Source organism: Folsomia candida, unplaced genomic scaffold (genome assembly GCF_002217175.1).
Source record: "Folsomia candida strain VU population unplaced genomic scaffold, ASM221717v1 Fcan01_Sc013, whole genome shotgun sequence".
Classification (NCBI taxonomy): Eukaryota; Metazoa; Arthropoda; class Collembola; order Entomobryomorpha; family Isotomidae; genus Folsomia; species Folsomia candida.
This window is the reverse complement of record NW_019091205.1, coordinates 1,799,465-1,813,461: the sequence shown is the minus strand read 5'-3', so window position 1 is coordinate 1,813,461 and position 13,997 is coordinate 1,799,465. Positions and strand designations below refer to the sequence as shown.

The window sequence follows — 13,997 nt, the reverse complement described above, 5'->3', positions numbered from 1 at the left end:
CTCAGTTCTGAACCGGTCTTTCTTAATACCGAACCGAACCGTTCCGTTGAGACCACTAGATACACATTTCTAGAGGTAAGCAGATTTTGGGGAGGAAATTATGTAAATGTACTTTTATACGCATTTTTCCAATATAAAAGCTGCAACAATTCCGGACAAATTCCTCTCCCGTTCCGGAGCAGAAGGTTATCGGATACAATTCACATGGGGTTGCCAGAGAAATGTGGAAAAATCATGTGAAATATTATTAAGATGTCCCATTTTTTCCACGGTTTCGCCAGTTCAATAAATAAATTCATGCATGTATTCTTCACGTTTGTGGCACTCTTTTCTTCTGGAAAATTCAATCAGTAGGGGTAAGCATTGTCTGGTATGGAATATAATAAGTTTGACCTGTAGTTAATTGTGTTTAAATTCTCGAATTTTGAGCTCAAAAACTTGAATAAAAGAAATGTATTCAAAAAACGAAAGAACTAGGATGGTTTAGAGACGATAAGTATTGTATAAAGAATCCATTCCAAAATGACCCATTAAAATGAAGTCATGGCTTGAGTGAGACAAACTAATTTTTCCTTTAACATCGTGACAAAAATAGTTTATTCCGAAGTTAAACTTCAAACTCGAAATAGTTTTTCCAAAGACATGTGACTGTTTTGGATGTGACAACAATTGCGATATGCCATTATTATGCCGTATAATAATGGCCTATCGCCATTGCATAATTTATGCGTCGGATCTTTTGACAAGAGTTCATATATTGGTTTACAAATTTTCACGTATTTCAAAATTTGAAAATTTAAAACGGGAAAATTCTATAACACCTCTATAATTCTGTAAAAATGCTTTCATTAATGTATTACTTTTTATTGAATAATTAATTTCCATGCGACCGCTTAACCGAACTTATAATTTTCGATAACTTCCCTTGCTGATAACCTGACCAGCAAATCAGGGATAACTAACTTATCAACTTTAAAACGCCGTTGATATGCAAATCACTTTGTCTACTTTCACTTCCGTTGCGGAACATTTGCTTTCGCTTCAGTTGCCGACAGACATTTCCAGCTTATAATATAGATGCATATGAGTATGTTTGTACAGTCCTTGTATTCGACATTTTAAATGCTTAATGATAAAACATGTTTAGAGTTGTTCAAATATATGTACAAGTTTGAATTAATAATGATATGATATGGATATTTCTTGTAACCTGTAAGCTGTATGTACATCTGTAAGCAGTAAATAACTTCTTGCTTTGCAACACAGATTTTATTTTATTTATAACACAGATTTTATTTTTTTCCTTGTAAACACACACACGTAGCGTATTGTTGAGTATGACGTCATCTGCACTTACTTATATATGTGTAACAAAACTTTATAAAACAAAAAAGGATGTTTAGTCATCCAGAACTAACCCTGAAATGATTAAATAAAATCAAAATCTGAAACTTTGTTTGCCAAATTCTTCTACATATTTATTTACAGGCTTCTGATTTTTCAAAAGTAAAAGTAATATGCCTTAAAAAATCGCAAAAGTTCTTTAGCAGATGATTAATATCCTTGATTTGATTTTGTTTAAAAATACATTATTTCCAACCTTCATCTGATGTTCGTTAAAAAAATTGAATAAATATATGCATAATTAAATCGTTATCAATGATAACCAGCGACTTGACGTTTTAAAACGTGTGAAGACTTTGCTAGATATTAGTTTTGAACGAATAGGAGCATAATAAACAAATAAAATACTTACCTCGTTTTCTTGTTCTTTTTTGACTTTTCTGCATAATCAGTTGTTGCCCTACTACGTCGCTCCCGTTCATGAGGTCTGCAAATGCGAAATGATAAGTTGGATTTCGACTGGGACAATTTTAATAATTCGTGGGAGGGAAAGAAATTAGCAAAACCCATATTTTTTGGTTCCTTGAAATTATTAGGTTTCTTCGAGCTTACAAACTTTGCCTCAAACGTCTTACCCCTATTTTTTTACCAGTTTTAGAATTTTGAAAATCCTTCAGGGTGCGAAAATTTTGAGAATGTGTATTTTTTTGGTTTTGGTATATAAAGCACCAACATTAGGTGACATAATTCTAAAGATTGACACGGTTAAATTTAAACCTGACAAGATATATTGGTAGAAATCTGGCATAGTCATGCACGTATGTATGTACCAATATTGATTTCTGGATATTAAAGTTACCATGGTTTGGCATCAAAATTATACCGGACCGAAAAAAATTTGCTACCGATATAATGGTGAAGTTTTAATACCGGGTTATTACTACCGGTATAACTTGACAATACCACTCTGCAATGGTCACATATGAATGCGACTTGGTCTTGTTTTAATATTGGATTTGTACAGGTGTTTGTTTACTTAATCTTTCACCAAGGAAAATAAAAATTATTTCCGGTCGAAATCCGACTTCAGTTGAGTTTTCTTCTTCTTTGGGGTTGGTGGCCGATTGTATTCAACAAACAAACTGCTCGTTCCCGCCATCGATGAGGGCGCGGGTGATGCGTCCCGTCTGTAATATTTAAAAAAATTAATTAAAATTACTGCCTAGGGATCCAAAAAATTATGCTCCGTCAAAAAATTGAGACAGAATTAATTCCTTAAGAATTTTTGTGGTTCTAAATATGTAAAAAAAACTCTTCCAGGTAACCTCTAAGATTTTTGTGTCTATTTTTTTTGAACAAATGGTAATTAAATTTAGAATTTACGAACCGTCTCCTTCTTCTGCGTTTCTTTTCGTTTTCATTCTCGTGCATCCTTCTGTGGGCATCCCTCTCATCCTCGCCAAATTCCTGGCCAGGGCATTTCTTACAAGTGTAAATAATACCCGTGTCTGAACCGGAGCTGGTGTCGGAATCCATTTTTTCTATTTTTTGTCAAAGATTTTTATTTACTTATTAATGTTGTACACTCTTAAATACATATATCGTTACATTTTTGAAAAAATAATTACAGTCTCAGTCATGCATTAATCTGGATAAAGGGTAGGATGTCAGGATTTTGTACAGTTAATTTAATATAGAATTTAGGTATATTTGTGTTTTAAATAGCAACACTATTTTTAAGTGGAGGACTGCTGCTAATGGTACTTACGAAAAACTTGAAGTTTTTTTAACAGAATTTTTTGGCATATTTGTACCGAATAGATTATTTCTAGATTAAAAAAATGTTTTCTAAATTTAGAAATTTTTGAACATTGAGTGCCGTATATTTTTTGACACTCAACGTAGAAGTTTTTTTCTGGTACCTTTGGGAAATACTGGGGTAACGTGAGAAACACTGGGGTAACATGAGAAACACTGGAGAATGTGAGAAATGTATAGGCAGTCAAGGAAAGAGGGTAAGATTTAGCCGAAGAAGAGCTAAAGTTAGCTCCGGCTTTATTTAGCCGATCTGGAGCTAGATTTAGTTCTCGGAGCTAAATCTAGCTCCTCAAGTTCAATTTTAGATTAAATCCTATAGCAGGTGGATCACTTGGTCATTTAGTAGCTGGGGAAGTCAAAAACAAGTTTTAAAATCGGAAATTATTGTGGAAGAAGCAGAATATATCTACTTCCCTGGCCGTAAAATTTCATAAGGTTTCCTTGAAAGAGAAATTTCGTACATCATTTCAAAGCGAGGAAATCTGGAAACGAATTTTTTGTAAGTACCAAAATCTGAGCGACAAAGAGTCGAAGGAGGCTTGCCTACATTTCAACAGAGAAAGGCGTGGCCGTGCAAAACTTAAGACTTACATAAAAATTCATGGGGAATCCGAAAATATCAACCTCAAATACGCACCACGATAAAAAACCATCATAATGACCCCTTGAAAGCTAAAAACGATTGAATTTATTTTCGGAAAATGTCGCTCCACGTCCATGCCTGATGCGGCTAAGAGGTCAAAGATAAATACAAACTACTTTCATCATTTTAAGGCCCATAAGTTATGGGTCAAAGCGTGTACAAACAAATCTCCAGCAAAAAATACGGAAGGTCAAGAAAAAATGGTAAACGCATGACCTCCCACGCTTTGCAACCAAATTTTACCAAAAAAATTGGTCACTGACGACGAGTCCTACGTCCTTAAAGATGTGACAGAAGCTCCGGGAATGCAATTTTTTATGGGAAATATATCACTCAAGTAAAAACCGAAGAGAAATTAAAATTTTGTTACACATTTTTCAAGAAATTTCTGGTTTGGCTGGCAACAAAATATATGGTGATCAAATGGGCGTTTGATTTTAAAAAATGGAAACCCTCCAAATGTCTCTTATCTTCGCCCCATCGAAACATTTTGGACTCTATGTAAGAGGTAATACTCCCTGCTTTGTGAAACCGTAGATATTTTATGAAAATTTCGGTTCCGGTGGGAAAAAATTAGCAATGAAGTCTTCCGAAAAAGCATTAGTGACTGACGCGTCGAAAAATACTAAATACGAAGTGGATAGTGGATTAAGGCCTCCTTTCTTCGTGGTTATATTACGCGAGTAATGTTTACAATAACCTACAAAAATTTGAAATTCAAAAAATCATTTTTGACCATTTACGCGGCAAAATTCCAAGTGATCCACCTGCTATAGGATTTAGTCTATTAAATTTGAATTTCCCTGAACTGATTATTATCATCTCTACGACAAATCGTAACCTACGTGGTAGAGCCACATAGACATTCCGCATGGTAATGATTCATTACTACCTTATTTTGAGTGTAAGCCTACCGAAGGGCAGGGGAAAGTGGGACAACAGTAGAAATACGTTCTTTTATTCTGGCCTCTCCAGAATTAAGATTTTTTTCATGCACATCACCATTACTAACCCACATACGTATGCTGGAACCTCCTGAAACATTTTCTAACAGATGGGACAAGGAATTGTGCGAGGGACGGAAAGGATGACCCTTCCAATACAATAAAGGTTTTAGAAGGATGTTGTAGTAACGTTGTTTTATATATATTTATTTGCCTCGTGTCAGAAATATTTTGTCATATTATTCTTACGTGAAGCTAGTAAAATTTGAAATAGGTACATATGTACATACATAGGTACATATGTACATTTTGTGCAACAGGTTTTTAAAGAAGTAAAATCTACTGCATATCACGATTTTAGATTTCTTACCTTCAAATTGTGGTCGGCTTGTCGGTATTATAGTTTAAAATACTTCCGTTTTGTTGTTCCAAATGGGAATGATAAACTAAAAAGCAGACACGACCTCGTTGATGTGCAAGTGGCCGCCGTTTGCACAATAAAGTACATATTGCATAATTATGCCACTCCAGTTGTGCAAATTAAATAAAAATTTTCCATTTTTGGAAAAATATTAAATTTTCTTTAATTACTGAGGCGCATTTACTTGTGTGCAGATTGAAGATTTTTGGATAAAATTAGCAACCAATTGGAGATTACTGTGCAGCAATTAAATTTGATTGGAGGCAGATGATGGTGAAGGCAAGGCACAATTGAATTAAGAGGGTCCCTTTGTTCCTGAACGAATTCCTTTGTTCAGCAAGCATGCAAACCATGTCATGCTTGGGTACCCTTAGAAAATACATATGTACAGTATTATGGAGATGACTGGTGTTTGGCATTTACACACAGGGAAAGATATAAGGGAAATATGTAAATGTTACAATTTAACTATGTATGATACGTAAAAAATGATGCAATTATTATTCAGAAGTTTGTCCTGTTCAAATATGTATGCATGTACATTTTACTTAAACGAAAATTTAAAAAAATGAACCCGAGGGTAATTTATTTCCCTCAGAAGACATTTCGTTACTATAGTGTGTATATGTACATATCTGGTACATATGTACATATGTATGTGCATACATTTGCCGGTAACAGTCGTATGATATTGGAAGTTTTAAAGAATTGTAATTCAGATAGGGACACTTGCAGTTGTTTACGGCGCTGGTCATTTAGCTTTTTATAAATTGGTGCATTTCAAACTGATCATATTCTGCGAAGGCAGTTCTATAGTCAAATGAATAAATAATATATATGTATCATCCAAACTATTTAAATAAAAGTAACAAATCATTATTATTATTTTTACTGAACATGCCGAACCGAAGTACCTTATCATCCTGATCTAATATGCAAGTTACCTATGTACATATGTGCATAAGTAACAATATGAAGACTAATTAAGGTGAATGCATATTCAATTTTGTTGAGTACATAAATATTTATCTTGAAGTTCCCAATGTGAAATCTTCTCAAGTACAGTGCTGTATTTTGGGGATAACCCTAATTGGTATCATATGTATGTATATATGTATTCGCGCATGTAATGGAACCATGATAATACATCATACGAATCGGGATTTCCAGGAATTTGTAAATTGCATTTGCATCTGATTGTAACCAGAATTATGACGTAAGAAGTGAAGACAAATCTTATCACTCCAGAAATTTATTCATATGTATATGTAAATCACCTGTGTAATTGTTCTCATTATGCAGGCAATTATTTATTTATGCGCATCCATAGTACAGACATCAGATACATATATACATACATACTGACCCATTTCAGGTACAATAATTTTTCCGACTTATTGGTGAGGGCAAAATATTTGTACCATTCTATTACAAATTTTACTACGTTCATTGTTAGTCCGACATTGTTGGTGTTAAGGAAAACGGTGGATTTATTAGTTATCTTGCTTAATTGTTTCAAATTAAATAATAACTTTTCGGGTATTTTACGCTGCTATAATATCATAAATTGATAGCAATGACTCTAAACCAGGCGGTTAGCATTTCATCGGCGTATAAATCATATAAGGATGGATTTCATGTTTTGTCCGGATTATCGATGCATGTTGAGAAAAGCATTATGTAAGTTGCGCATTTTGAACTTAAGTAATGGAACATTTAAAATTAATATCTTAAATTTGATATTAATTACTTGCGCCTAAATTGCAGTTACGGACTTCTCGGGGCTAGTGGATGCGGGTATTAAATATTTAATTCGTTTATATTCTTCAGAGTCTGCAAAACGGCGACCGCTATGAAATTCAAAGAATTGAATTACATATGTACAAGGGTACATTCTCAATATATTTGCTTTTGTATATTTTTTAATCAATTATTTGATATTCGCCGCGGTAAGGATTTCAGGCCTCTAAAACTGTCCTTGTCGAAATCTTCCAGTGTCAAAAAATCCAGCCTGGTCCTGCGATATCTTATTTTTCTTCTGAGGCCTTGTACTATTTCATTTCATTTCAACTTTTATTCACGTGTAAATGGATATCAGTTAACAATAACTGGTTTGCAAACCATGACACAAAATGCTATAACTATATAAAAAAGCATATTAATATCTAACTACATTGTTCTAACACTTACTTCATAAATAATAATAATAGTCCTCAGAACGCTTATAAATTATATATTCACGACATGATTGTACAAATTTAACATAACTCATGTTGGGGTCCCAATCCCTAGGTAGTTTGTTCCAAAGTTTAACTGCTCGATAATGTATCGATTTTTGTGCAAACGTATAAGATGGGACGGTCAATAGGGGCCAAGTACGCCTCCCTGAAGACGAACTAATAGAGTGCAGAAGTTTTTTAAACGCATATTTGTACAAAAATGAGTCACGACGTTCTTTAATTGACAGGAGATTTAACTGCGTTAATAGATCATTCACATTAATTGATTGCTTATTTATCTTAAACCGCGTGTTTTTCCGGTATCGATACTTTTTTGCTAGAGAAGGATAAAAGAATTTCACTAGAAACGAGTTCACTTTATGTTGAACTGCGTCTAATTGAGCGTCAGAATGGATTGCCCAGATGTCAAGACAAAAATCCATGACTGAATGTATATGGCTGTTGACCATTATTGCCATTACCTTATTAGTGAGGTGGCGTTTAACGCTATGTAAGTACCCGAGCTTATTAGATACCTTCTTTGTTACCTGTTCGTATTGATCACTAAAACTCAGACTGGAATCTATGTACACACCTAGGTACTTGAAAACACTTACATTCTCAATCGATTCGCCATTACTTAACACTATGGGTTTACAGAAAGAAGAAGGTACATTACATCGCGGCTTACTAAAGATTTGAAATTTGGTTTTCGAATAGTTAATACTTAGGTCATTCATACCATACCACTATAGAACAATATTTGCTTGCTCAGTCATTGCTTTCATTAACAATTCAAGGTCATTACCAGCTAAGTATATAACTAAGTCATCTACATACAAAAGGAACGGGGTTGTTATAACTTTACAGATGTCATTCTGGTACGCAGAATAATACAAACTGCTCCCGGCCGCTCCTTGAACCACACCCGTGGGATTATCATAATATTTATGACCAACTTTAAATTTGAACACTCTTTGATTCATATAGTTATATAACAGACTGATATAATTCGGGTGTACATTAAATTGTTGCATTAGCTTATTGATAAGTATAGATCTATCGAGGCTATCGAACGCAGAGCGCGCATCATAGTAAATAGCAACACAATACCCATTCTTTTTATCGAGTGCGGAGTAAACATAATTCGTGAATTAGGAACGTGCAGTTTGACACGAGCGCTTTTTTCTACAGCCATGCTGTTGATTACATAATTTGGCGTCGATCCTGTCACATAATGGTGTATACAGTAATCGCTCGAAAATCTTGCAATACACATTTATCATGGAGATTGGGCGATAACTGGAAGGATCCAATTTCTTCCCCTTCCCCTTGTAAATGGGAACAACAACTGTTGAGCGGAACGATTGTGGAACTACACAAAAATTAAGTAGCATATTAGAAAATATTGTTAATTGTAACGCAACCGTGTCTTTACAACGTTTGATAATTTTAAGTGGTACATATAAATCTGAGGGGCTATCTTTAGCATTCTCTGTGATAGCTTTCTCAACCTCCTCAAAGCTAACTGTGGGGAACTTTTCACTTGTATCTGAAAAATATGTTAGCATATTTTCCTGTAGGATGTTTTCAGGTATCAATCTGTCCGACTTGATAACAAACTGATTGGCTAACACTTGATTAATATCATCCTGCGAAGTTACTGCCACCCCTTTCATAGGGTCAATAAGTTTACAAATATGTTCGCGTTGTTCAGGGCCCGTGAGTGGGGCGGGCAAGCTGGGCAGTTGCCCGGGGCGCTAGGGCGCCGAGGGGCGCCGGAGGGCGCCGAGGGGCGCCGGAGGGCGCCAAAAATTGTCTGATATGTTAAGTAATTTATTGGCATAATTGTAGTATACAAATTAAAATGAAACTGATTAAAGTAAACTTTATCTTCTGAATATTCCACAGCAATGAGAGGTATTTTTCAGTTGTATTTGAGTAGGGTCTGCCACTTCTGGCTTTTATGGGCTTAAATTTTTATGCTTCTTATTGTAATCGAATCCCTGAAGACCCCCATGCTATCATGGTTTTCGTGGGATTTTGTAAGACTTTGAAGCAAGGTGAAATAAACTTCCCTAAACCATACATAACTCCACTATTCATCAATACTAATTAGGTTATCGGATTCAGCATGGAATTTTCAGGATTTTCACATGTGAATTGAATTTCTAATATCACTAGCATGCACATAAATCCTAGCTTGAATAAATTGGATTCTTGGATTAATTACATTTATTCAAGACCTCCCAAAAGTCCACAAAAAAGTTCTTACATATGGGTTTTCTAGATAATCCCCGTTTTTTCGAACGCCGCCTTTGAGTTTAACATAGAAATATTACATACACAAAAATGAACCCTTTTTTACAAAATCACGGGTACCAAAATTCAAATTATTTTTCCCATTCACGATGTGCTTATTAACATGTAAAATTCAGATTTAGATCCGTGGGGTTCGTGTCAAACTCGTGTAAAATACTGTGGATACTCGTGTTTTTCTCGGTTGCATTAACCAAAATCCACCGCGTTCAACAACACGTGGATATTTCAAGACAAAACTCGTGTTTCACATTCGTGTATTTTTTGTTACAAACACTCGTGTCTAATACGTGTTAAAATGGTGTATAGTTGCATTGGTGAGATCCCCCTTGCAGCAAGCACAGAAAACTGGTAAAGAGGGAGATTCAAATCGGAGTCGGATAAGATGTAATTTTTAATACTTACGTTATCATTGCTTTGAGTCTTTTATCCTTAATTGTAATAATTAAAATGAAATAAAGTCGTGTCATGAACGGGATCAATTGGGTCAATTTTTGGTGTTTATTTGGCATAAAACACGTGTTTAAGTAATGCATAAACCCGAAAAGTAAACGAGAATAAAGCGAGTTTTACACGTGTTAATTCTCTCCTGCACACGTGTTATACACGAATTTGACACGAGTCTGACATCGCAAAACGGCGACAATAACTAGGACTGCCAATGAGTTGAGTTGAGCTGAGTTGAGGGTTAACTCAATAAGAAAAATCACCGACTCAAACTCAACTCGACTCAAATTAGTATCAACTCAAACTCGACTCAACTCAAATGTTAACGACTCAAACTCAAGTCATATCGACTCACCTTGTTTAGAGTAAAATATTTATTTAAATAAACACGTTCAAAAGGGGTTAAAAATCTCGTTAAACGTATGATTTTTAAATAAAATTTCCGTTGAGAACAATATTGGTAATCACCAATTATAATTTTCATCTACAGAAGACTAAAATCTACAAATATGAAATTGTTGTGCCAATTTCGATAAGCTAATCAACAAATCGGTATATGATGACGACGGGTATGGAGAGGACAGTTTAGTATGTGTATGTATGTAACGGTGTAATTTTTCATTCAAAATTTTTTGAAAATTACACATTTTTCCATTTTTTATTTCAACCGGCCCAGCGAATCCAATCTTGAAATATTTGGAGAAAAAGTGATTCCCGAGGTTGCAAATGTGCAAAATCGAAAAATGTGAGTAATTTTATCACAAATCGCTGACTAGAGATTTAGCAGCTTGCTTTCATCAAGGTGAATATCTCGAAATGGACAAACTGGCAGTAAAAAAAATCCATAATGAGTTGGCTCATGAGTCAACTCGAACTCATTTCTTATTTGATTTGCGGACTACAAATACTAAGTCATGGTCAGAACTAGTATGTGCTAAGTGTCCATTCACTAAAAAATTATCTTTTCTACTTACATACACGTGATATAGTAATATAGATATAGAAAATATAGATTTTTTTTGGGAACAATTTTATGGGGATGTTCATAAATTATGTAACCTGAGAGGGGCTCCAATGATATTTGCGACACTAGTTAAAGGGGGAAGGGGATTTACAAAATCGCACCTTTTGTGAGAACCTTTTTATGAAGGTTCTCAATTATATTTTTGTAAATGTTTTTGTACATGATGGTTTCAATTTCTCTCTACAATTTAAAATTTTTAATATGAAAAGCCCCTAAATCTCTATTAGTTTCAACATTTGGGATTGAGATTTTTATTAATTATTATCATAACTGATGGAGACACTGATGAGAAAATTCTTAAAATGTTAGATTTCACAGACAAAATTTTGATGGAATTTTACGAATTCTTCCCTTGTAGCGTGATTTTTAAACCATCCTGTATTTATTTCTTATTTCAGAGTGATATTTTCTTTTTCGATGATTTGCGCATTAGCATTGATAGCGGGAGAGGGAGGGTGTGCCCCCTGGGATATGGTTATCGCTCTGCTGGGGGGATAGGGAGGGTGTGCCCCCTGGGATATGGTTATCGCTCGGCTGGGAGGCATGGGAGGGTGTGGCCCCTGGGATATCGCTCTTGGGGGAATGGGGATGCTAGACATTATCACGGAAATTTGCCTATTAACCCAATGAATGGTGTAAAATGTTACCGAAGGGAAATTAGTTATTCCTTTAAGGTGCATTCCGTTCCGTTCCAGCCCGTTCCCAAACCTGAGATATATATTTCAATATGCCTGAATGACGGGAGGGAGAACAGATTCCGTTCCATTCATGGGTCAACCATATGTATACTGGATTGTTTAAATTACAAAATATATTTGCTTATAAAGGAATGGAATTCCCTTCCTCTTCCTTGGATATACTTCAGGCGCAGTAGTGAAATCTTCACATCAAGGGAAGGGGGATAGAATTCCGTTCTCTTCATGTGTGGACTATACAGTTATCGCTATGCTGAAAGGAATAGGGGATGCCGGATATTAGCGAAGGAGTTTGCATATCGAAGTGATTACACCCCAAATGTTGGGTGTCATCTGTTTGTGGGGTCGCGCACCTAGATGGCCACTACCTCTGTTTGGTTTTGCCCCATTGGGATGTGGTTATCAAACTGTTGGGGGTGTGCGGGCTGGAGCCGCAGTGAAGTGAATGGTGAAGGATTCCGTTCCTTCCCTCTTCCTGTTGGATATACTTCAGACGAAGTAGTGACATCTTTGCACGATGGGAAAGGAAAGTGAACGGAATCCCCTTCCCGTTAGATATACTTCAGACGAAGTAGTGACATCTTGGCATGAAGGGAAAGGGCTCGGATTCCCCTTTTCGTTAGATATACTTCAGATTAAGTAGCTATTTCATATTTTGTCAAGACTCATAACCAGCTCTCACTGCAGCGTTACATAAGGAACATGCCGCTCCCAATGACAGACGAAATATACAGAGGCCGCTGAAGGGTGGGGACAGAGGGATGAGGGAAAATGTCCCCGCGGTTATTCGATATTCTCATCGGCTGCTCATGTTATACACACTCCATTCCCTTCATGTGCAGACTACGTGGATTTAAGAATCGAATCAGAATTCCATTCCTTTCGCGAAGGGAATGAGGCCTCAGATGAATTAGTCAAATCTTCTACTGGCAGAGATTTTGAAATCTAAGCACGAGTATAATATCATACGCGCTTTGACATGCCACACACCACTAACCGTGTGGACAAAGTCAAATGTGACATATGTCGAACACGTCAAATGGGTCTTTGTTAACAGATTTTGAATCGGGTATAACAATTTGATGTTGATTTTCCTTGGACCCATTCGTTGTGACCAAATATTTATTACCAAATAAGAATATACAGTATGCCATGAGCATTGTTTAGATTTCTTAAATATTTTAATTTTCCTACCATCAGCTTTCATCATCAACTCATACCATCAATTTCACGTTCTTTGAAAATTCCTTTGACTTCCGTCGGTGACAGAATTTGAGCTTATTATATAGATTAAAATTTAATTGGTTGGAGTTTTCCAGAATTCCACTCAATTTTATTTTCACGACAATCAAATAAGCTCGCGCCCGGCGGGAGACGGGCTTATACGCTAGTATACAAAATTAGCAAACCGTCTACTTCTATTCCGTTTCTTTTCATGCATCTGTCGGTGGACATCCTTCTCTTTCTCACCAAGTTGTTTGCCTGGACATTTCTTGCAAGTGTAAATAAAGCCTATTTCCGAACCGCTGGCTGCTGTCGGATTCGATTTTTCTATTGTCGTCAAAGGGTCTTACCTAATAATGTTACACTTTTAAAAAATGAATTCATTCTAAATCCTATGTTAAGTAAACCATGCATACTTAATCCGGAGTGACTTTAACTGGGCAAAGGGTAAAGGTGAGTCTAGATTTAAATAGTCTAAAGAGGAAAACCAAATGAACAGGAGTCGAAAATTTGATTTCCATTTGTGGCGAGAGAGAGGCAGAGTGAGACAAAAACTCGGATTCTAGTGCATGTCCACCACCACTGCTGATCGTCTTTACCATGGTGTCGTATTTGTCTCACTATCTCTCGATTTGGATGAACTAAATCTTGCTTATCTGAAAAATTGATAAATACAATGATAAGCCTCGTAGCGTAACTTTTCGAAGAATACTTGTTACTTTAAGTATGCTGTATGCCTTATGAGGCCCCTCCCCCGTAAACTTTGATCCCAAAAACCTCAGGTGTGCACAACTTTGTAGGCGGACAACAAAAGCTTAAAATTTAGCTTATCCCAAGGAGAAAAATCTGGCATCAGGTTGTCAGACTGCAAAGTTGTACACACCCGAGTGTTTTAGCGA

General features: G+C 35.8%; 1 protein-coding gene across 2 annotated transcripts; it reads right to left on the bottom strand.

Moving 5' to 3' along the window:
• Nucleotides 1-1,675: 1,675 nt before the first annotated feature.
• LOC110855521 lies at nucleotides 1,676-5,229 on the bottom strand. Of its 2 annotated transcripts, none has more exons than XM_035856356.1 (4): nucleotides 5,120-5,229; nucleotides 2,732-2,885; nucleotides 2,430-2,531; nucleotides 1,676-1,831 (listed from the first exon to the last, which is right to left on the bottom strand). In XM_035856356.1, the coding sequence occupies exons 2-4, from the start codon at nucleotides 2,878-2,880 to the stop codon at nucleotides 1,753-1,755; spliced, it is 330 nt and encodes a 109-aa protein (XP_035712249.1). In that variant the 5' UTR covers nucleotides 2,881-2,885; nucleotides 5,120-5,229; the 3' UTR covers nucleotides 1,676-1,752. The 2 variants fall into 2 exon arrangements, 1 of the variants encoding a protein (XP_035712249.1); XR_004836072.1 differs by having other exon boundaries at nucleotides 1,752-1,831; nucleotides 2,381-2,531.
• Between the last annotated feature and the right edge of the window lie 8,768 nt (nucleotides 5,230-13,997).